Raw genomic sequence first — 25296 nt, 5'->3', positions numbered from 1 at the left:
CTAAACCTGTGTCCTTCAATGAAATGGATACATGTTTCCTGTCATATCTCTGTCCTGATGTTGTGTGAGTGCCGCTGGTTACGCAACATACCTTACATTAACGTCTGTCTGTGCAAGGTCCACGCTTATCAACTGAAGGTTAAAGGTTGAAGTAGGCTGACCAATGTGCCACTCTGAGCCTGCAAAGCCAAAAGTGCACTGCTGCCATCTGCTGGCAAAAGCTGGTACAGGGAAACACACACACATACATACACACACACACACAAAAACCTGATGAATGAGAAACCGCTGTGATGCGTGTAAAAGGTCACAGAGATTTCTCTGACAGTAGATCAGTTTGATAACTGCACTCATCATGATAACTTCACTTACTGAGATCAGACCCATATAGACTTATCTGTGGCTCTCTGATCTGAAAAACAATCCCAAAACAATCAGATTTACTATTGGCATGAACTTTGATTAAAATTTCACAACTTGCAGCAAATCAACAATGCCAGTATTCTTTGAAATGATCTTATGTTGTGTGTTCACATGCTGGGAAACATGGAGTCGACACTGGGTTGGCTACGCCAGATCGATCTTTTATAATAGATTAAAGAGATCCTGAGACACGTTCAAATTATACTTAAGAGATGGTTGAATGAACTTGAAGGACTGATTAATTTTGCCAGACATTAAGCTGTGAGGGCTTACATTGCTATGAGGAGACCCAGTCTCTCCTGTAAGAAGCAGATTTCTAATTAGCCTTACATGGGATCAGATCATTTAATCTGCAATGTTCCAGGTAACCCCATTTAAATCTGCTGAACTGCACTCTCAGTACTTAATAAACATCTCCAACTACTGTACATCCAACATGTCATGTCACTAAGAAATGACAAGGACAGCTCCTGGTGTAAATCTTAGAATATGGTCAGTGTCCTACAGACCTTATACAGTATGTCTGAATATATTCTGACCCTACGTTCAGCTCTGGCATGAGAGCTGATGCTCATGTCTACTTATTTGAATATGAAAATATCAATTAGTTATTACAGATTTTGAAATGGTATTGTGATGTTGCATGGAATGGATTGAGTAGATTTCTAGATGTAGACTGATGATTATGTGTAGTTGATGTTATTGTGTCTTCAATTATTTTGCAGTATGGTTGTGAAGCTCCTCTCGCTCTGTAGCTGGTGCTGTTTGGCTGGAATAGTAATGGGCCCTGCATCCACAGCCAGTTTCTGAAAGGCAGATCATCAGATGCATTCTTTTTTTTTTTTTTTTAATTATTTATTTATTTTTGCTGGTGTGGTGGAGCTGCAATCATAAGATTATTTTGTTATTGATTAATCTGTTGATTAGATTGTTTAATCAGTTCATCAGTTTGGTCTATAAAATGTCAGAAAATAGGGGAAAAATCCCCCTCATAATTTCCCACAGTCCAAGATGATATCTTCACAAAACAGTCCAAAAACAAAGATATTCATCATTAGAAGTATAAGAAACCCATTAAATATTTACATTTTAGTAGTTGGATCCAGTGAATTGTTGGCACTTTAAAAAAAATTAGATTTTCTGTGGATCAACTAATTTTTTCAGCTCTAATCCAAACCCTATAAAACATTACCTCATATTGATACTTTGGTTACATCCCTATCATTAACATTTTTTATTAATACTGATGATTATAATCTATTTGTCTGTGTATTTATTGTTCTGTTGTCATGCAAATGTAGGCTATGAATGTGTCTTCAATCTAATTACGTGTAATATAATGTGTTTCTTCCCCCACTGAAATTGTGCTTCAATGAAAACAACATTTGCGTCTATGGCTTATACAATTAACAACACTGGTGTCATTTAAGATTTGATTTGCCGAGATTTTATGTAGGGGGCAATAAAGGTACAGCAAAGTATATTAATATTCCATTGTAAACGTAATAAATGTCTTATAGTTTACAATTATATGTTTTCTATAGCTTGAAATGACAGTTTAAACCGCGAAAAAGTGACATTATGTTAGAAACTTCCCTAATTACAGCCACACGTGATCACTTTGACAGAAGGGAGCGTCGCATGCGGACTCACTTTATCCTTCCGCCACGAGCAAGAAAATAACTCCATTGTTGCACTTTTACGGATAAAACAAGTACACGCGTGAAAATAGCTGATCGTCTAAATCTGATATAAACACTTTAAACATTAGTAGCGGATACTGAAATCGTTCGGGTTTTTTCTTTATTAAAACGTGGAACTATATGGTGAAGGCGGTGGGATATTTGTTTTTTTAAAATCCCAGCCTGCTCTACCTTCTTTTTTTCCTTCGGTTGGAGGCCATGATGGCAGCCTGAGTTCAGCTGGAGCGAGAGGAGCCAGAAAAAAGAAGATGATTCCCCGGGACGGACCTGTCAAACCGACCTGTGAAGACTCCTGAGCTTTGTATAGTCTATATACATTTACGGTGGAGCCTGTCACTTTTCTTTTCTCAGATGTGTTCTTGGCAATCAGTCGATGACAATGTTGACTCGTTAGGAAGCTTTTGGCTCGGAAAAAGGAGGCAGCGTTAGCTACTAGCTGCGAGCTAGTTAGCTAGCGAGCTAGCTGCGTCTGAGTGACTGGATACGGGTTTTTTTTTTTTCTCGGGAACCGGTGACTTCTCTCTCCTCTCGCTGTCAATCGCGGCGGCTGCGGTTGAGCCACCGAGCTTGCACCGAGTCTGGCATCTAAAAGGTTTATTTTTTTTCTCTCTCTGAGGACAACTGCATGTGTTTTATTCGGAGGTTGTTCGCAAGACGAATTGCAGGATTGGGGGAAAGTCGGGGCCTGCACGGAGGAGCAGAGCAAGGCCCGTCTTTATGATCCAGAGGAAGCCTGTCTAATCCTACCCGACAGCCATCGCTAGCTCTGCGGGCTAGCCCGTCTCTCTGCAGACCCTCGGTGACCGCGACACACAACGACTAGAAAAACCTGTTTTCATCATTTACCTCCTTTTACAGACTCCTGTCACCTGCTGCGATGGCTGCGATTATAAAAGAAATGGTCAGCCGGAACAAAAGGAGATATCAAGAGGATGGCTTCGACCTGGACTTAACGTGTATCCTTCCCTGTGTGCCTTATTTCCCACAGCACCCGGGATATTGATCAGTTGCTGTGTAATAGATGCATTGATTAGTAGAGCTGGCAACCAGAAATGTCAGAGGAGTAACGTGAGGTGAGGTAGTTAGCTCCCCTTGCTACTTGGCTAACTGGCTTTGCTGTCACCCAAAGCATGTTTGAAAGATGGTGGATCTGTCAAACGAGCACGCAATAAATGTCACAGTCATTTTTTTGCTGGACATTAGTGTGTGTGTCTTTCAAAAAAAAAAAAAAATAGCAGGGCATGTTACACACACACACACACACACAGAGGTGGATCTAGCTTGGGGTTGTGAAATTGTCAGTGGCATCAAGTCAGATTTTTTTTTTTTTTTTGACAGGTAGATGCTTTCAAATCTATATCTCAAGACGCTTTTCTGTATTTGTTGTTATATCAGTCTAAATAAGAATATGTGTAACCTCAATATATGGTAGGGATGTGGTTCATAATTGTGCAAATACTTAACATCCCTCACCTTGCATATGTGTGTCCTCTGTAGGTGATTATTCATTAGTGGGTTTCTCACTATTCTCTGAAGTGTCAAATTAACATGTTTCTTTCCCCTTCATGGTGATATGATCATTTCCAGATTTAAGAATTGCTATTTCAGCCCCCCCACCACCACCCCCCCTGTCTGTAGGACTCATTTCTCATCTGTTACCACTGGTGATAGTTGACCTGGTTCCCTGATGCATCATTAGTCCTGAAGTTTGTACTTTTTTTACTTGGTTGGCTGGTGTGAAACAAGATTAGCAGCCAGTGTGGTTGACCATGACCAACTTAACTGCAAAATCTAGTATGTGACAGTGCAGAGACTGAGTCGTGGTCTGCACTTGACATTGTACCAGGATGTCAAACCGCCTTATACAGATTTTTGAGTTTGATACTCTTGGAACTAAAGCTGAAACAGTTAGTCGATTAACTGACAGAAAATCACAAGGCATCGATTCAACTTTTGTCAATTTTTAAGAGGAAAAAAACCCCAAAATATTTCCTAATTTTTTTTTCCCTTGTTGTCTTGATAGTGAATTGGATGTCTTTGGGTTTTGGACTGCTTGTTGGATAAAACAGTTCATCTGAAGATGTCAGTTTAGGCTTGTGATAGGCAGTTTTCACTACTTTCTTAAATTTATAGATCAAATTGACTAATCAAGAAAATGGTCAGCAGATGAACTGATGAAGAAAATGATAAGTTGCCCCCTCTGTGGTTCTCTGCATAGCATGTAAAGAATTAAACAGGCCTGAGTATTTATGGACATGATTTGCTATGGTAATTCTCCGTCTTGTGGCATTAATGTCATAATATTGCTGAGTATCATGTTTTCTTTTTCTATGTGAATGGAAATGCAACGCTGTGTGCCAATCACCTCGATTCAGTCCCTGCACTACAGATGGAAACATACTGAACTGAATCCAGGCAGATCTGTCAGCTGGGATGTATATGCTGAAATGTGTAGCATCACAAAATTCAATCAGATGTCTCTCACCTGGTTTCATAATGTTGTAAAGATTGGGTCAGGGGGGGCCCGCGGTTTGCCTCTACAGCTTTGTGCAGGTGTGAAGGGGGCATACCACTGAAAAGCAGCACCTTTCTTTGGCTTGAAGCGTCCTCTTGTTCAGATATGGGCCCTTTCGGACTATCCCTTTTATCATTTTTGGCGTGGTGTCTAAAAACAATATAGGCTCTCTGCAGTTATGTAATGCAGTATCACAGTTCTGGGAATTGCCCTTAAAATAGAGTTGCCAGTGATCTTGTATCAGCATTGCTGTCTGAGTGCTCTCTCCCTCTCTTGCCCTCTCAACCCACCACCTCTCCTTTTGCTCTTTTTCTTTACTACTCCCACTCTAATTCTCCCTCCCTCTGCTTGCCCCCTTTCCTCTGCTCTCCTCCTTTCCTGTCCTCCCCACCCCCTCCTCGCTCGGCGCTCGCCGGTTCCCACTCTCCCTTTCCCCCCCTCTCTCTCTTGCTCTCAGTTGTGGATTTGGCGTATGCATAGAGCTGAGGCAGGGCTGGCTTTAAAGAAAAGGCGTGCCTGAAACGGCAGATTTTTTTTTTTTTTTTTTTTTCTTCTCCCCTCCTACTTGGAGCTTCCGTTGGGGGTCCCGCATGTGCGTTTCCTCCCAGCTGCAGAGACCAAGCCCCCCATGCCCTGGGCTGAGGCTCTCCTGGGAGCAGTGGAGCTTTTTAAAAACACTTAGAATAGTCTGACTGGGATCACTTTGCCAGTAGGTCCAAGGGTTGGAGTAGCCTATTAAATAACATAGAAAACCTGCATTTGGCTCCTAATTAGGTCTTTGAGGCATAAACGGAAGGGATTATCATGGCACAGTATGTACAGATAGGCTACTGTGTCGTGAGCTACAGGGAAGTAGTTTGGCAGTATGCAAATATTACTATAGATTTTGTTGTTAGGTATGTTGAGCGTACCTTAGCTGCATTAGGGATGCTGCATTTTACAAGATAGCTAGATATTATCTAAATGTGAAATTGCATTCGTCTTTGTACACTTGTCCGTCATCATACAGTTGATCTCAACTACTTGCTCTGAATCCCAACCTTTTTTTTTTTTATATACTAGCAGCTCCACTGATTGAACAATGACCTGTGTGTGTGTGTGTCTGTCACAAAAACAGTTTTCCTCGTGTGTTTTCATGTGCAGGTACTCTCTTGTGCGCATCACAGCAAAGTTGAAGCTTATGTAGAGCCAGCTGTGCCTTTTCACCAGAGTTGTCAGATGCGTGTGTCCAATTTTTCTGACCAGTTAAAAAGTGATTTGACTGGAAAAAAAAAAACAATCCGCAGAAAATAAAACAGACACGTCCAATTAGAAATATTCAGCTTTTCTATTTTTGACACGGTGGCACAGGAAGTGTAAGAAAAGGTTGCCCTTTAGGCAGCGGTTAAAGTGTGAAATCCCACAGTTTATAGCGACAAGCAGACTTCAGTTACAGGTAGGCGTTGCAGCCGAGCCTCGAAGTCATGCGTGCCAGCTCGATTATTCTTTTCACTGCAATGTGACACTGATGTGTGCCTTTTTAAGATTGTATGTATGTCACCTTATAATTGGCCACGACGCTTTCTATCGCTTTTCTGCGCTGAAATGTGGAGCACCGGTCAATGATGTAAGGCAACTGTAAAATAAGGCAGTAAATGTGTAGCACAAGCGAGGTGGTGCAACTAGAAGTTAAACTTGTAGTTAAATCTGATATGTGTGTGTATGTGGTTCATAAACTGTTGCTTCCCACTTGTTTCTGTGACAACTACCTCCTGCTGCATCTGCATCTTGCAAGTGTCAACACAATGGATTTTATGTTTGCTGAAACTTTTTTTTTTTTTTTTTTTTTTTTGCCACTCGTGTCTTCATGTTGCCTGCATTCATTCTACATAGATAGATATTCAAATTTGTGCGGCTGAGCTCAAATGGGAGATAAGCTGAACATTTGCAATCATCCCAATATAACTTTGAGCTCTAAAAATACATGCAGGTCAGGGAGCGGAGACTCTCGTGCACCCACATGTAGGACTGGCTCGAGCAGGAGCGCTGTTACTCCCGTTCCTCTCTGCCTGCTTCTCACTGTCAAGGCCATCTGTCACAACACGCGGACACACACACACACACACACACACACACTGATCAGCACCCCTCCTCTGTGATCTCATCTATCCATAACCACAATGACACCCTCATATTGACATTGGCTGAAACTTTTTCATGCTCTGCTGCTCATCTCTGCATTCATGTATGTGTGCGCTAAAGACAAATTCGTATATAGTAACTAGTTTTAAAGGTCCACTGTGTAGAATCTAGTGGCATCTAGCAGAACAGACATGGCAGAAATGGAATATAATATTGAAAAGTCTGTTTTAATTAGTGTATAATCCCATGAAAATAAGAATTGTTTTTGTTATCCTAAAACGAGGCCTGTATATCTACACAAGGAGCGGGTCATCTTCAACAGAGCCTGCCATATTGCACCGCCATGTTTCTACAGTAGCCCAGAACGGACAAAGCAAACGCTGGCTCTAGAGAGGTCCTTTCGTGTTTTTCGAGAGTTTTGCAGCCACCATAGCTTCTCCTACATTCTTGGAAGGGAAGGTTGCAATCAGCAACCTCAGTGCTAGATGCCACTAAATTCTACACACTGGTCCTTTAAATACATTTTTTTTGAAAAAAAAGCATTATAGTCTAGTTACATGGCTGTTGAAAGCATCAGTAAGCCTACTTAATCTGAGAGTTAAAGATGTGTTGCCAGCCACCTCAGTAGTGGCACTTTCATGCCACCTTCTTTTCATGCTCTTCTGTTGCGCACAATGTATGTATTTTTCCTTGACTCCTGCCTCAACAGATATCTACCCAAACATAATTGCTATGGGCTTTCCAGCAGAGAGACTCGAAGGCGTGTACAGAAACAATATAGACGATGTAGTACGGTAAGTTGTGCTGCTTCTATTACAGTCAAGATGTGATCATAGAAAAGGGAAATGTTGAATGTAAGTTTTTTTTTGTTTTTTTCATTTTGCTCTGGCACTTGAGTTCATTTACATATTCTGTATCTGGTTATGTTCTCACCATCAAACAGGTTCTTGGATTCCAAGCATAAAAACCATTACAAAATCTACAACCTGTAAGTGTTCCACATATTATCTGCACTTTAACTGCTCTGTGTTTACTCACACTGACTTCCTCTGTGTGTGTGATTGCTGACTGGATTTTTGTTCTTCCCATTTCAGCTGCGCAGAAAGACACTACGATGCTGCCAAATTTAACTGCAGAGGTAGGCTGCTTTACACATTCAATAGAACCTTTTCCCCCCTTTAAAACAGTTTCACAGTAAGCCTGACCTAAAAGCCTGATGACTCACAAGGTCGTTTTAAAATCTCACAAAATGTCCACTGTGTCTTCCTCCCTGTCTTGTCTCCTCTGACCTGTCTGCTGCTGTGTTCCTGTCTACAATTTTTTTTTTCTCTCCCCTCTCTCGTTACAACTTTGCGTGGGTCTGCATCCTGTCACGCATCAGTTGCACAGTACCCCTTCGAAGACCACAACCCTCCTCAGCTGGAGCTAATTAAGCCGTTTTGTGAAGACCTGGACCAGTGGCTCAGCGAGGATGACAATCACGTGGCGGCCATCCACTGTAAGGCTGGGAAGGGCCGCACTGGAGTCATGATCTGCGCCTATCTCCTCCATCGCGGCAAATTCCTGGAGGCCCAAGAAGCGCTTGACTTTTATGGCGAAGTCAGGACAAGGGACAAGAAGGTGAGATGTTCTTAGGGGACTAATTGTCTCAACTTAGCAGGTCTTTATCAACTTCACGTCATTTTTTGCTAAAAGGGCTGCGACTTATGATTATTTTCATTATTGACTAGCCTGCTTATTTTCCTGAGCTATTAAACATAATAAAACTGTGAAAAAATGCTCATTTCCAAACACTTTCCCAGATACTTAAGTGACTCAGATTGCTTGTTTTGTCCAACTAACCGTCCAAAAATCCAAATATATTCAGTTTACACTGATCTTAAACAGAGAAAAGCTGAAAATACTCACTTTCAAGAAGCTAGTACAATGTTTGACATTTTTGTTTGGAAAGTGACTCCAACAATTAATCACTTGTCAGACTAATTTCAGTTCTAGTTGCAAACGCTTGCACTCACACAGAAAAGAGCAGCTCATTTGAAACAGTCTTGATGGCTTGTGTACGTCCAGGATCTCTAAACATTGTTACTGTTGTTACAGGGAGTAACGATCCCGAGCCAGCGCCGCTACGTCTACTACTACAGCTACCTACTGAAGAACCAGCTAGAGTACAAGCCGGTGGCGCTCCTCTTCCACAAAATGGTGTTCGAGACTCTCCCGATGTTCAGCGGGGGCACCTGCAGTGAGTCACACTCGTGTTCAGCTTTAACTCCAAACTAGGGCGTAGGCACGCATAGCGCTGTTCAAACGGAACAAGAGCTTTGGATGTGTTGTGCTCTGTAGGGCTCACCCACGCTACAGGTTAGCCCCACAGAACAGAGCGGGTCATCTTTTGGTAGAGCTGAGTCGTCCTCTGCTGGGGGATCTAAAGTCCAACTGAAATCACATTTTATCATCATGCTTTGCAGTCAAAAATAAGGTCGACATGTGATTTTTAAAAAAAGAAGGAAAAAAATGCTTTCGGGGGAAATATCAGGGATGCTCCTTTTTGTCTCCGCCAGCTGTTTGGGGGGGTGTCAGTGTCTGTGTTTGACATTACATGGCACCATACAGAACTTAGACAAAGTAAACAAACTGCTTTAGCTACACGTCATGGACAGACAGTGTGTCTCTAACGGGGATTTTAAAGAGCAACAACCAAACCACCATCCAACAGTTCCAAAGTGACATTTTCAGGTATGTTTACATGCTGTTTAATGTGCTGCAGCTGAGCAGTTTAATTAGCTATCTAGCCTGCAAACTGACGTTAGCGGTGCACTTTTCCCCCCGGTGAATGTTTGTTTGGTGGTTCGTTCAACAAGCTAACGTGCAGGAAAAGACATGTGTTCATGTTTGTATGTTGGATAAGAAGGGAGACTTTAGCAGGAAAGCTAATGTGGGTTGATGTTTAGAGTCTGTAGCTCTCGTGTTTTGTAGCAGGACGCTATCAGGCTCAGTGTGACTGTCTGCTCTGTTCGAACGCCACGTTATCGCTTTATTCAAGATTTGATTTGCTGTATGGGAATAAGGGCTCCAGCCATGTAGGCAGATAACAGAACAGTATTTCATTGAATTAATGCAAAACTAGGAGGGAGCCATCATGAAGCCAAATAATTTTAAAATATAAATTTCTCCCATTTGGCTTCTGATTTTTCTTAAAGAAGAAGGCAGGACAAGTGATGTACAGAGCAGATATTTATCTAGTTTAATTTCAGTTGGACTTTAAAACCAAATCAGGTGTAACTGAATTTCCTGCAGTATTTTTGGACCTTTTTTTAATTAACAAGGGCAGCTTCTTGTTGATGAAGTCCTCTTTTTTTTTTTGCTGCTTTCAGCAAGGTCAACTTTAAACAACTTGAAACAAATAAAATAAACTTGTTGAATCAAATCCCCTGTTTGTCCATAATGGAATTTTCAAATGTTATTAGGATCATAAGATGTCTTTTCTTTGGCATCTCTCACTGAAAAAAACACACATAAAAACAGAAATTGGTTGCGTTTTTTAAAGAATTTTATTAGCTCAGAAAGCTTCAAACTCTCTGCAAAGTCAAGAAAGGAGATATTTCAGCTGTAATTTTTTATTTTATTAGCTTCCCCTGAGGAGTGTCTTTTTATATGAGTCAGGCTGTGTGCGTAATACTAATGTGTAATACTTTTTTTGTTTCTGTGCATAAGAGTTATAATATGCACCGTTTAGACAGTAGAGAACTATGAACCCTGCGTGAGGGGAAGTAAACTGTGGACTCAAACACCGGACAGTACAGTAGCAGACTTTATGTGCTTTACTTCCACATAACCAGGAAGTGACAGAAAGTCAATAAAATAATTTGGTCAGTGATTTTCTTTTTTTTTCTTTTTTTTTTTCACAGCACAGCACTCATGAGTCACTGCAGTTTCCGTCACTCAATCATGTGTATTTACATATCACTGCATGTTTGCTCGTAGCTTGAGTGGTATGACTTTGTTGTAAAATAATGTGTTACTCAAACAGCGACCGGAGTGACAGACACAGGCGAGGCAGTCGGACTCGGAGCGTGTTTGATTTTTAAACCTGTGCTGGGAAAAAAAAAAACTTAATTGACATCCATACTAAGTTAAATTAAATCTCCACTGAGACTTTTGTTTGGCCTCGAGTAAAATCTTCACCTTTTTGCCTTCAACAGAAACTTATTTTCATTGTCTATGACTATTATTATTCAGGATGTATTTTTCTGTATATACCAAACTGTATACTATAGTGTGAGTCATACAACGTTGTGCTTTTCTTGTATCTGAATTTGTTCATTTTTAATTGTCGGTCAGAAAAAACGCCTCCTCTTCCTTTTATTTCTGTGGCTTTTTCACCCTAACACCTGACTGTGCTGAGCGGCCTTGACTGTATTGATCCTTCTGTTTCCTCCTAACTTAACCTTAAAAAGGCCCTATTCTGAGTTCATGACGTCTTAATACATTCACACACACACACACCACTGTTTTCTAGCCTCGGGTTTTAGCTCACCACAGCAACAAAAGACGAGAAGTTAGTCTGATAAATCTGTTTTTATAAATAACCAAACATGCATTTGTTTAAATTTACCAAAGAAATCTGATGTTTTTTTGTGATTGTTTGAGAGTGTCAGCAAACTCAAGTCTCCCCCTCTCTTCCGTCCCCTTTGTGTATCTCACAACACACCAGGTCTCACGCCAATGAAGATTGACACCTCCACTTTAAAGCCACATATGTTGTTTCTTAAGAAAAGCTATGTAGATGCAAATATCTGTGAGTATTTTGTTTAGATATCTTTGTGTTTGTGCCTGCTGTGCTGCCCCTGACAGGCCAGCCAGGCCCAGTTTGTGATAATCTCCTTCTTTCTCTCTAAGGGGACAGTACCGTTAAAAACAGGAGCGAGCCGACCCCTCAGGGCTTCAAGAAAGGGAATTGGCATTGGGGTAAATGAGCCTTTCATCCATTATTATTTCATTCATTTTCTTTTATATGGCCCCAGAGATCCACCAGGAAGGAGCAGTCAGAGGTAGACATGTTGCCTAGCAGGATAGGACTAGTTTACAGGCATATGAAGTCATATCCAACACCAACCTGACAGGAAGAAGAAAGTTATAAATTCCTCTAAATGCAACGTGTTGCTCTGGTCCAAGACCAAACCGTGACTGTCTATCAGAATAGGGTCCTGTGTCTCTGGTTCTGGGTCTTTGGGTGTTTTACATTTTGTGGTCTCTTTCCCTTTCTCCTCCTTAATTTTAATATAATATTCTTTTTTATGCACTTACTCAATTGGTGGATTGTGCTGTTTCCTTTGTCAAACTCATGTAATAACACAACAACTCTTGTCTTTCTCTCGGTTCACTCCCCTCTCCTCTTGTCACTCACTCTTCTTCTCATGTTTTCTGTCTCCTCCCCTCTAAATCTCTCACAATCTTGTCCACCCCGCCCTGTGCGGCGGCAACACTTTTTTTTTTTTTTTTTTTGATTTTTGCAGATCCCCAGTTTGTGGTGTACCAGCTGAAAGTGAAGATTCACACGTCGAACCCCACTCACACGCGGCGCGAGGACAAGCACATGTTTTTCGAATTCCCCCAGCCACTGCCCGTTTGTGGAGACATCAAAGTGGAGTTCTTCCATAAACAGAATAAGATGATGAAGAAGGTCAGTTTGTGTTCGTTCAGGGGTTTTTTCATAATGTCTGCTAGGTCAAAGAACAATAAGTGTGCATTTGAGTAAGCTTTTATTTCACTTAGTTGGGTGCCAACAGTTATGCTTTTTAAATGATGATGCTTGAATTTGTATACACAGTGAATCGATCCTATAACAAGTACTGCCTGTGTAGCTGAAGCCATTGTTTTATATATATATATATATATATATATATATATATATATTTAAAAAAAAAAAAACCCTATTTAAAAATACAAATGAGCCACACTGTTGGACATGTTTGTTTTGTTTGTTTTTGTTACCATGATCATGAGCACTAAAGTTTATTTTGAGTCATCAAATACACTGTCCTGCAGCTGCAAATGCACACCACTGCAGAAATGTGTATTAATTAGGGCTGCAACTTTCGATTATTTTCATCATCGATTAATCTCTCTAGTTACTTCGTGATTAATGCATTAGTCATTTGGTCTTTGAAAGAAAAAATGTCGATCATTGTTTCCCAAAGCCCAACCTGCAGCCTAAAATTTAATGTTTTGTCTCAACCAGCAGTCCACAACAAAAGATATTCAGTTTACTGTCAGAGAACCAATAAAACCAGAAAATATTCACATTTAAAAAGCTGGAATCAGTGCATTTTAGCTTTTTCTCTTTATAAATGACTCAAAATGATTTTATCAAAATAGTTTGTGATTAGTTTTCTGTTGCTTGTCTTATTGTTACAGCTCTAGTATTAATCAACAGTTAACTAAAACAGTCCCTAACACTATTTATTCCTTTTTGGGTAATGTTTGCTAGAAACTGCAGTGCCCAGCTGTTTTTAAGGAAGTTATTTTGTTTTTTTTTAATAAATGAAGTCATGCATTTGTGAGCTGTTGATTTGTCTTCAGTAGGAATCAGAGGACTCGGCTAAACGGGGTGGAAAGTTGGAAGCTATTGAGACGACAACACATTTTTAGTCTTGTCATGGGATTTGTTGACAATAAGAAAAATACAGAATTTTGCCAAGCTTATCCTTTAAACAGGACTGAGCCCATAAACAAGTGTTATTTGAAACTTAAAAATGTGTTTGAGTTCTCTGTCGTGCCCCATTTCTGATTACATCTGCCCTCCAGGACAAAATGTTCCACTTCTGGGTGAACACCTTCTTCATCCCTGGACCAGAGGAGAGCGGGGACAAGATGGAGAACGGGGCAGTGAACAACGTGGAGAGCCAGCAGGGGGGACCGGGCCAGGGCCAGCCGCAGAGCGCCGACAGGGACAGCTGCAGGGAAAGCGGCAGGGAAAGCGACAGGGACAGGGACTACCTCATCCTGACGCTCACTAAGAACGACTTGGACAAGGCCAACAAAGACAAAGCTAACCGCTACTTCTCGCCAAACTTCAAAGTAAGTATTAACGGAACAGACCGGATTTAGATATTAGTTGGATAAAAGGATGGATTATTTGTAAGTCTGTTAATTGCTTTGCTGTCAAGTCACTTGTTTGATTATTTTTGTTGCACATACTGAAGTTTGTTGTCTCGACTCTCAATTTCAGGTGAAGTTGTATTTTACGAAAACCGTGGAGGAGCCTTCAAACTCGGAGGCAAGCACTTCTACATCCGTCACCCCGGACGTTAGCGACAATGAGCCAGACCATTATCGATACTCTGACACCACTGACTCTGATCCGGAAAATGAACCTTTTGATGAAGAGCAGCACACGCAAATCACAAAAGTGTGAACTCTTTTTAAACAGGAAAAGAAGAAATTATACACCAGAAAAAAAGGAGAAAACTTGAATATAAACTCAAAAGAAGAACGTTTGTCCCTTCCCTCCCCAGACGGCAATAGAATATCATCATGTCAAATGCCAATTTTAGGGAAAAAAAAGATAAATATCTTGACCAATATATTGTTTTTTTTTGTTGTTTTTGTTTTTTTTCTTTTGTTATTTTTCTTTTTTTTTCTTTGGCACGGCCATGTACCATGTGCGAGGTATTGACACTGTTGCCCCATGGGAAAAGGTGCTGTAGCTATAAAAATGTTTATATATATATACATACGTATATGTATATACATATATACATGCATATATAAACAAACAAACTTTTTTGTGTCAAAGACAATGGAAAGAGTACCACAATCAGGAGACGGGAGTTGAAGTGTGGGAGAAGTTTGAATGATATACTAGGACTATGCTGCTCCTTCTCCTGTCTAAACCAAGGCCAGTGCTGCAGTCACTTTGTTTCACTCCCTCTCTTCTCCTCCTCCCCTTCTCCCTCTCATCTTTTACTCTTCCCTCCCCTCCATCCTATCCTCCTTCCTATCCTCCTTTACTGTGAATGCTTCTTGTGCTCTTTGCAGGCTGTCTCACGTGACTTTTGGCCTTTGTGCAGTGCAAACTGCATGCGGGCAGTGGGTTGGGGGTGGGCGGGGTTATGAAGAGGCTGTGATGATGTCTAAAGCATTGCCATTCCTGTTCCCACTGTGTATACGTTAAATTATGCAGAACAAGGCATCCCATGTAATTGTTAATGTTTTTTTTTATCCTAAGATAATAAAAATATAATACACAAAACAGCAGGGAGACAAGTGTTTGCAATAATGTCAACACTACATTTAAAGGACAATGGTGATTTGCATGTATTGGAATTGGCGTCCATCCCTAATAAATGTATGCAATGTTGTCTTTTCTTAAAGAAACCAGCTTTGAGATGTGTCTTCTGCGTGGGGTTCCCCAGTGCTTTGAGTCATGCTCAGAAAATTACATCAGAGGTTTATGTAATCTATTCCCTTCACTGCTGTCAGTTAATGAAAATCATGCAGAATGAAAATGAATATTTCTAATATGCAGTTGTCACTGAACGGCGAGGCCAGTGCAGTCTTTTAACTTGACACCGACGCTGTCAGCTGAAGTCATAACCCAGACCCCGTAAACTAAACTCTAGCATGTGTGAGATGGTGGTTGACGGGGAGGGAAAAAGTGCACGAGCGCTGTGCTGCGCTTGATGAGAAAAATGCTGTAAAGCAGGTTGTCGTTGCAGCTGCTGGAGCTGTGTTAACAGTAACTTCCTGCTTTAAAGGTCAGCACTGCAAATAGCAGGTGGGACCTGAGGTAGGGAAGTGATGGAAGGCTTATTATTAAAAGTTCAACTGAGGGCGTAGAGCCCACTTCAAACAAATAACAGTGACTCAACCATTGAGCTGAGCATCTACATTAGTGCCAGTCTGTGGTCGGTGAGAAAATGAATCTAGTTTTGAGAGTTCTGCTTTCAATTTGACTTGACTGGTAATTGATGTACACACAATTGAGCTTTTACTTTGTTTACAGATCAAATGGAGAGTTTTTATTTTGTGTTTCAGCCAAGTAACAGTTCATTTCCTGGCTGATTTTAAAGCAAACTGACCTCTGAACCTTGATTTTAAAAAAAAACAAAAAAAAAACATGAATATTTGTGAGTCAAAAGCAGCCCGACCTCATATCCAACCATCAGCGTTGCATGCAGAGTGGCTGCTGCTGGTTAATCAAGGCGTTCTCCAGATGAAATGAGCAGAGGAAGGAAAGGCTACCAGCCCAGGAGGGAGGCCTCTGGGAGACGAGGCTGCTCTGCTTGCAGGCTTGTGCGACTCCCCAAATGAAAGAGTAACAGGATTAACGACCATGTCACTGTGATAGGAGAGCAGAGAGTGGCAAGACCCTGGCTAGAGCATACCCCGGAGTCTCCTGATAATAAAATAAAGTATGAATTAAACATACATATATTTTTTTAAAGAAATGTTCCACCCCCAGAGGCAGGCAGTCACATAATCCCCTTCTGCTCTATTAAGACTTTGTCCCCAGCTCTTTCGTGTTGATAGAGACATCAAAGCCAACCAGTGCAGCGGCGAATGAGACAGGCAGCAGTCGCAGGGGCCCGACTGTAATTGGCTGAACTGAGAGGGAGGGAGAGACTCTGGTAGATTAATAATGAATGTGCTGTGCTGGGTTGAGAGAGACCAGAGAGATGCCTCAGCTCTCCACAGGCAGGCAAGACTGAAGAGAACGAAGAGGGCCGACTTCAGTAGAGTTTGAGCCCACATCTTTGCTTTTGATTGCCCTCCTCATCACATACACAAACACAGACACAGCAGCAGTAGCAGCAGCATCTGAAATATTAATCTAATCAATATACAGCTTCATTTGTATGCCTTGAGCATCAGCTCCTCTAAAGGTTTGTTTGATTTTTCTGCATCAACACCTCTCTTGAGATGAGACAAAGACGGAGAAACAGGAGATTTGGAGGAATGTTTGCTTTGTATATTTGAATCTGAACTTTACTCGATTATGTGGGTGATATATTATAAATCCGGGCAGATAAGGATACAATACGATACATTTTTTTAGTGTATGATGTGAAATTGTGTTTGTATTGTGTTGTATTGTAAGCCTATATGGAAGCCAGTTGCCGCCAGAAAAAGGCCTCATAAAAATAGAAATACTCATAGTATGTAAGAAATTTTACTTATAAAAGTATGAGATAGTGAGTCAAAGTAATGAAATAATAGTAAGTCAAATTTTACTTCCTAAGTCGGACACACTTCTCGCACACTTACTGAGTGACAATTATAAGATAGCAAATCAAACGTATAAGATGGCCAGTCAAAAGTCAAAATTTAGTTTTTCCACACTTATTAAGGGTGTTTTCAAATCTATTGTGCATTTGCTCTGGTCCAAATCAGTGGATGAGTTAGTAAAAGCCAACCAAAAAGCACCATTGAAATCCACGTTCACGCCTCTCATTAGTCTGGGGCCGTCATAATTTCTTGAAGCTCAAAGAGACGTCTTCAATTATCCTGTTTTATCCAATCCACAGTGCAAAATCCAAAGATATTCAGTTTACTATCATGTATGACACAGAAAAGATTCAAATCCTCACATTTGAGAAGCTACAACCACTAAATATTTGTCATTTTTGCTTAAAATATGACTTAAATGATTATTTGATTATCAGAATAGTTACTGATTAATTTTCGACTAATCTACTGGGGAAGTCTGAAGAAGGTCCTGTCTTCCAAAATCTCAAGAAGGCAATGTACATCGCTGCTAGTCCACTTTGTTTCATTCTCCGGCTAGCTGCTAGCAACCGTTGATTTCGCTCATACACATCCCAGCTATGCGTGCTATTTAGCTAAAACTAAGTACGTCTTGTATTTGTGTCAGGGTTGAGGTGGTGTGACGTTTCCACCACAAACAAACCGCTCCACTTCCTTGAAACGGTCTCAATGTGGGTGTTTTGGTCCACACCTAAGTGCGATTGCTGTGTTCATATCTGCTCAAATGAATCGTACCAAGAGCAAAATTATGAGATAGTAAATAAAAATTGTTGGATTGTAAATGAAATGAATTTCAAAATGAATTTCGTAATCTTGACTGTTTATTTTTGTTATTTGTTTTCCTGGCGGGAGTGACCTTCCATAGTCCAAGCTACAACTACTGTAAAAAGAAGAAAAAAAAAGCTAACACCAAAATATAGAGATTTAAGTATAGTATTATGACCACATGAGGGGCTGGGGGAGTATGAGGGGGAGGGGGTCAGTCTGGCCTACAAAGAGAAGATAAGCCCAAGCTGGTAACCCCATTTCCCTTCCATCTGTTGGTAGCAGTTGTAGAGCATGGCTGCACTCACCAGGACCTGGCAACCCATCCCCCAAGCCCTCTTTCTCTGGCTGACTGCACAGCTGTGTTGCGTTTGGATTAGGCCAAGAATAAAACAGGAAGTAGAAATTAAACAAAAGCTTAAACACACACACACACACACACACACACACACACACATACACAGAGAGAGAGAGAGAGAGAGAGAAACACACACTCACACACACAGGCACAGTAAGTTAGCAAAGGCTCGGCAGCAGCAGCAGCACGAGTGACAGCCTGTGGAAAAAGTGCACACACACACACACACACACACACACACACAAATATGCTTCAGTATGTACAAAGTCATACTCTGCCTCCCACAGACTCACATAAGCCCAGTCAGGACCACAGGCATATCATTTCTCTGTGCCCACACTCATGCTCACACATATGGTCTTTTTACATGCTAAGTGCCTCTCTGCCTCTCCTCTCCTCTTTGGTGGTCTGCTGCGGCGGCTGACGAGGAAAACTAGCAAACACGCTCAATCAGTCGTGGAGCATGCCAGCGTAATGATGCTAATATGGAAGTATTTTGGAGAGGAGATGTCATGCAAACTTTATGTTCATAACAAATGACTATGGATAAGATAAAGACCACATAAGTGCTTTGATTACTTGTGCATCCACTCTGGTTATTATGCAAGCTGGCTCACTAGGACTGGAATATGGAAACCATTGACGCCTAGAGATGTAGAAACACTTCATTTCTTGTAGATTTTTTTCAATTAATTCACTACAATAAAGGTTGAATCCCATCCAGCTTTTCTTTGAAGGAGATTAAATAAAATATAACACTTGTATTGTAATTTTAATCAGTATTTTTTGCTGTTTTTAAGGCACAAATCTTGATTAATCTCTCTTAGGTCCAACTTCATGAATACCTTATGATCAAAAGCAACAGAAGATTCAATCTGCATTGCATAAAAAAATCATAATCTGACCATCTGATCAAATCTGATCCAAACAGCATAAATCTAAGTAAACCTTAATAAGAATATATTAAATGTTTTAAATCATCACTCCTCAATCCTTTTAGCAGCCCTTTAAAAGTATCAGACTACTAAAATAAGGTCATTATGAACTTGATCCCACTATCAGTAAATCCTCTGCACGGTTTCTCTTTCTGTGTGAATGCACCGAAATAGCCCCGCGATAGCACACAGGAACTATGCTGAATGAGGAAGTGGAATTGGGAAGAAGAAGATGAAGAAGAAGGAGATGTTTGGAAACACGTAGACATGCATTGGACAAGTTAGTTGGCAAGGTGCATTTGATGAGAGCCCATTAAAGTGCTTCTCGTCATGAGTTGGACCAACTGTTAATGAATATACGGTAAATGTTTACAGATGTTATTTTACTGTCAAGACTTGAGTCACCTAATGAGTCACATGAGCTCTCTGTATGTGTGTGTGTGTGTGTGTGTGTGTGTTTGTGTTTTTGTTGACATGGATATGCCAGCATGCTTGTCAGTTTGTGTGTGTTTATGTGTGTCTTCATGAATAAGGAAAGCACATGGAAACACTTACTGTATTGCTGTCGTTGCTGACCCCTCCCCTTCCTCAACACACGTACACACACATGCGCAGGCACACACACACACACGTGCACACACACGTGCACACACACACACACACTTATTCTCTTTATGTGATCAATGAGGAGCACATATGTGTCCATTGTACTGAATAATAGCCAACATGCATAGCCAGAGGCAAAAAACACGGAAAGAAGCGTATCAGCTTTACCATAGGGCTCTACATAGATACAGCCAGCACATGTATGCACACACACATATTTGCACGACAGGAACTTGCATTGTGTTTAGCTTGGCTTTCTGTGATAGGAACCCAGTAGTGAAAAGTGCTCCTGCTGCAGGGCTTTAATGTGTATCAGGGTGAATTTGTAAAGTGTACATACATACACCATATATCCTCCACAAGAGGGAATGGAAGTCTTCGCATTTATCAGACTTTACTTTGACAGGCTCTGTTCTCTACCTGACTTCTACCCTGAAATCTTAGAGCGGGCGTAATCCATCCCCCAAGCCTCCTCCTCCTCCTCGCTCTCTTCCCTCTCTCCATCTAGTGTCATCAGGAGGGTAATATGAGGCATATGGCTGCTGATGACAGTCCCTAATCCTCACACTGATAACTGATAGTTACCCGCGCACTTCTCATCCCCATCTCATCCTTATATACCAAGAACAAGCAAGGGAGCTGATACTCTGCTCAGCCTCCGCGTCGCTCCACTCTCAGTCTCACCCAGCTGAGAGTCATTATCTCAAAATGACTGATGTGAGAACGACTGATGGACAAGACCGATATTAGTGTTTGCGCTGGAGAGTGAAAGTTAGAAATGGTACTGAAAACTTTCAGAGTTTCAGAGAAGAGAAACCGCCTCAGGGTTTTGCAGTATGCGATGCATCAAATAGACATGTACAGTACATTTTGAGAGCTTGCGCATGACTTTCAAGTGATCACCTTCATCCAGAGATTGGTCTGCAACATTCAGCATTGCTTTTCTAGTGGTTTAAAGCAAGCCTATGTAACTTTCAATGATTGGGGCGACAAGTAACAATTGTAGGACAATAATTAATTTTAAAATGTAGAATAATGCTGGCATCAGTAGAGAAAAGTCATAAATTTATCTGATACAATGTTCAATTACTAGGTTTCTCCTGAACTTTAAACCACAGCTGACAAAATCCATCCAAAGCTAGCAAGTGGACCTTGAGGTATCCCAGTGAGCACCAACGGGGATTTCAATGTTGATTTCTAATTGAAAACTGGGTGATATTCAGTCTGAAGACCTCTTTTCGCCCTCTTCTCTACCAGCTAAAATGTGGTTACAACACCAACGTGTCACAAAACACAAATCTGTTTAATCATTTTGATTATTTGTTCAGTTTTGCTTGAAAGAGAGACAATATTTATTAGTGTGAAGGTATTTCTCCAAAGTCAGATTGCACTGGTGGGCAATGTGGTCTACACAAAGATATTATTTCAATGCATTTAATGTTTCATATAAAATGTCATATATATGAAAGTATATAGTACAGGTGGAGCAGAATCCAAATACAGTATTCAGAAAATATTATTATTACCCAAATAGTGGGTAGCTACGAATATTTATTTTGTACAAATACTTTAAATATGATTTGTTTTCAGGAAGAAAAAAAACATGTCGAATAACAGCGTGTGGGTTGGGACTTGTAGTGTAGTGACATTACATTGTTATGTCTGTCTCTCTCCTCTGCTCCACTCTGCTGTCTGTCTCTGTGTGAAGGATGTGTCTGTGTATCTGGCAGAGCTGAGCTTTGGCTGAGTGGTCAGTGCAGTTGTCTGTGGTCTGGGAGACTAGGGTTTGAGGCCCAGTGTGGGAATAATCCTTTGCTAGACTCTATTTCACTGGGATTTGCAACAGTGAAATTGCTCAATGGGAAAATGCTCACTGGGATCAAGATTATTCGATGAAACTACCAATTTTTATGGTCAAGAATGTACTGTCACACTCAAGAATTAAAAAATCAGCAAATTCGCTCAGTAAAGCCACTTACAGAGCAATATCTATATCCATAAGTAAGCATTAGTTAGATAGCAAAATCAGATTGAAACATTGAAATGTCGTTAGGCAGAAGTATTGAATGTGCGTGGACACCTGACATTGAAGCCAAATTGAAAGTGCTCATTATGACTGTTTTTTGCTGAGTGGCAGCTGTAAAAGACAAGTTAAGCTAAGTTTCTTTCTGCACAGAGCCGGTGGCTGGTTTAGACATGAAAAAATGACAAAGAGGGACACAGGGCCACCCTTGTGGGGCCTCTTAGGGCTCCATAGAGGAATTCATTCACTTGTATGACTTAAACTGTACTTTTATTGTGAAATGTAAACAGTCATTTCCTGTAACTGTAACCTGGACCCTCAGCCAATCCCCATTGGTCAGTGTGACCTATGACCCGTGACATCCCCAGGTCAATAAAAGGGCCAGCTGGCCTTTGTTCCCTGTCTCTTCTCCTGGGCTGTCTTCTCTTCACTGCTGCTGCGGGTGCAGCAGCGACTGCTTGGCTCTCCCTCTCTTCTCTGCCCACGCTCTTCACTGCAGCATGAGATACAGCTCTCTGACCTCTGTGTGGCCTGCTCGGAGCAGACTGCACTGAACTCTTTTCTTAACAGCAGCGACACAAGAGCCTGCCTAAGATTCAGTAAACAAGTTTATTGAGCGCCAGCGGCTATGACACAGAAGCTGCACTGCCAGCACAGCTGATCTCCTCAGCAACACGGAAGCCGGCAGCAAGACCGGCCTGTACTCCTCCAGGAAGCCGCGCAAGCCTGCAGCTCACTGGACAGAACAAAGCAGCAAGCCAAAGTATCTCTCTCCCTCCATGGACTTGGTAACATACTGGGCATAGCAGAGCAGAGCTGAGCAACGGCAAATGGCTAAGCACAAGATTGTTTAACGTTGTCAGTGTACATGTATTGATTTGGTTTAACGTTATTCACTGAGCTTTGTTATTGTAATGTCCTTTTACAGTTAGGTTATTGAGTAGCTACACCGCTAAGTTGATGTTAGTTTATGCTTTACACACAAATTCATAGAACTGGAGCTACATCCAGCAACTACCATATCTTGCATGTAGACTAACTATCCTCTTTTCTAACCTGGCGCCTTTATCCTATACGAATTGGCCTTATCATAGACACATGCTTAGAGAAAACTCAAAGCTCCTGCTTTATACCCTCTTTTGTTTCTGACCTAATACATGTGTTCATGCTTGTGCACGTGGAACGCACGGAAGAACAGAAGAACAAATAAACATGCACTCTCTCTCTTTTGGCTCTTCACATGCCATGCGATCCCAGCAGCCATCTTTGATTTCGCCATCTTGTTTGTAGTTTTTCTATGATTCCGCCATCTTATTTGTAGTTTTCTTAGTTTACTTCTCACACGTACCATGTGGTCCCAGCCACTATTCTGAGTCAACCATTTTGTTTTTGTCTGTTTTCCTACACACACACACCCACATCTGTATATAGTACCATAGCTATCGATTATTCAAATATTCTGATGCACCAGGATCCACTGACATCATTTGTATGTCAGCTGACGTTCTTACATTTAAATGAAAAAGTTTGGAAAATATGCTCATATGCTTTCTTGCCAAGAGATAGATAAGACGATCAATACCACTCTCATGCCTGTGGAGCTACAGCCAGCAGCCAGTTAGCCTAGCATAGCATAAAGACCAGACAAGTGAACAGCTAGTTTGGCTCTGTCCAAAGGTAATAAAATCTGCCTTCGAGCACCTCTAAAACTCACCAATTAACATGTTTTATCTTTTCTTTTAACTTGCATTTTAGCAATCACCTGATTCCAACTCCCTAAACTTAACCTATTACACAGTGTACAGGGGAGGAAACTCACCAAACACAGTCTTGTATAATGGTTTGCCTGAATGGCTGCTTGATTCCCTTGCCAGCCCAGTTAAAGTGACAGGCCAGGAAGTTAGTTAGAGTAGCTGACAGCATCCTTTGGATCATGGAGTCTGACGTGGTGCCTCCTACAATACAATATAAACAAACGAGAGGGACAAAATGGTTGTCATCATGATGTTGCCTGCACTGAAATCATTTTTGAGGCCACTGCTTATACTGTTGTGTTGAACTACATTATATTGTTCTGTGGGACGTTATGCTGGTAACAGCACAGCAGAGCACTCCATTTCATGAACACACAGACCAACTTCTGTTTCTACAAACCCAGATATTCCAGCCAGTGGTGGTGGTGGTCAGTCAAATACACTCCAGTCAGAAGTTTAAAAGGCAATAACTGCATTTTTGCTGCTAAATGTAGCAGCCTGTTTTTGGTAATTTATTTTTGAAATGGCCATAAAATTATATTGAAAGGGCTGCTACTCATTTTATCTATACAACACTATTTTAACTATTTAGTTTATACTATGCTGTGATATATAAAAAGCCGTTAGCATTTTTATCTGTAGTTTTTTCTATTTTGTGTTATTTTTGTTTGAGGAAATGTGAGCAGGGCTGCACTGTTATTACCCATATCATTTCATATTTCTCATACAGGCAGAAGATTGTAAGGTGTTCTCAAATTATTGCAGTTCAGTTTGTCAAATAAATTACCACCTTGTGATGGACTGATTCATTCTTCAGTAATGATTCCGCCTCATGGAAGTCCTCTTCATTCATAATTGGCAGCTGAATGGGGGACATCTCAAGGGTAGTGGCTGGCACTGGTCCCTGAGAGACCACCCCACCCAGGGTCATTTTGGTGTCTGCCAATTCATTTTTGACAAACTGCATGTCTCTTGACACTTGCTTTACCACCACTAGTACTTCAGCAAGCTTTGAAGTCATTTTCTGGATGGCAAGGTCTTAAGAAAAAGAAAGCTGAAAATTGTTAGTAAGTGAGAAATTAAAATAACTTGCAAATTACTACTGCGGAATTACACAGTTTGAAATAGACTCATGCCTTTCAAAAGCTGTCTGGTGTGTTCACCTTGGCATTGCATCTGTGTGGTTACATCTATAAAATACAAATATTAATCACTGCACACATTTTGAAAGGTATGAATGAAAATCCAGTCATCATTTTAACAAAGAGGATTAATATAAAAGCAGAATTTTATAAACATGCAGTAATAGGATTGTGACATCACCAGGTGATGCACTCACGTCCAAATTGAATTACTGCATACAGTATGATCATACATTTCCCTCTTAAGAAGTCTAGAGTTAGGGAAAGTTGTACACAAAAAGCATAAGACCAGTTTGTTTTGATTTGTTTGCACAAACAATTTTATTTTACATGCATTTTATTAGTAAATTGTGGTTATTAGTGCTTGTTGTGGGTGACAAAGGGGGTTGTATTGCTCTGCACTGGATCCCGATATACCTGTTGAAAAAAAAAAAGCTATAATGATATTTCAGTATAGTTTGGTAGCATTCGCCATTATAATCAGCTCGTTATAGGAATATATTTGCAGAAAAAGACCGAACCTAAGCTGCAAATTTGAGAACTGCTTAACTATTCTTTGACTACATATATCAGAGTGACACAATGGCATATTTGGTAACCTATTAAACTGTTAAAACTGTATAAAAGAATTATTGCCATGCCATTTTGTCATTGTGATATATGTACCTGGGAAACCCACATCAGG

At 40.8% G+C, this 25296-nt stretch overlaps 1 protein-coding gene and 1 long non-coding RNA gene across 3 annotated transcripts; one reads left to right on the top strand and one right to left on the bottom strand.

The window, feature by feature from the left end:
• Nucleotides 1-18: 18 nt before the first annotated feature.
• LOC121911338 lies at nt 19-24207 on the bottom strand. The gene is made up of 3 exons (XR_006099837.1): nt 23535-24207; nt 373-412; nt 19-221 (listed from the first exon to the last, which is right to left on the bottom strand). It is a non-coding gene; the product is annotated as an uncharacterized LOC121911338 (long non-coding RNA).
• ptena (phosphatase and tensin homolog A) lies at nt 2127-15015 on the top strand. 2 transcript variants are annotated; one of them, XM_042432704.1, is made up of 10 exons: nt 2127-3082; nt 7472-7556; nt 7706-7750; nt 7857-7900; nt 8144-8382; nt 8860-9001; nt 11659-11727; nt 12276-12442; nt 13567-13839; nt 13991-15015. In XM_042432704.1, exons 1-10 carry the CDS (start codon nt 3004-3006, stop codon nt 14174-14176), a joined length of 1329 nt encoding a protein of 442 aa, XP_042288638.1. In that variant the 5' UTR covers nt 2127-3003; the 3' UTR covers nt 14177-15015. The 2 variants fall into 2 exon arrangements, with proteins under 2 accessions (XP_042288638.1, XP_042288639.1); XM_042432705.1 differs by lacking the exon at nt 11659-11727.
• Nucleotides 24208-25296: the final 1089 nt, after the last annotated feature.

This window comes from Thunnus maccoyii, chromosome 14 (genome assembly GCF_910596095.1).
Source record: "Thunnus maccoyii chromosome 14, fThuMac1.1, whole genome shotgun sequence".
Lineage (NCBI taxonomy): Eukaryota > Metazoa > Chordata > Actinopteri > Scombriformes > Scombridae > Thunnus > Thunnus maccoyii.
The sequence above is the reverse complement of the archived record's forward strand: the minus strand, read 5'-3'. Positions and strand labels throughout refer to the sequence as shown.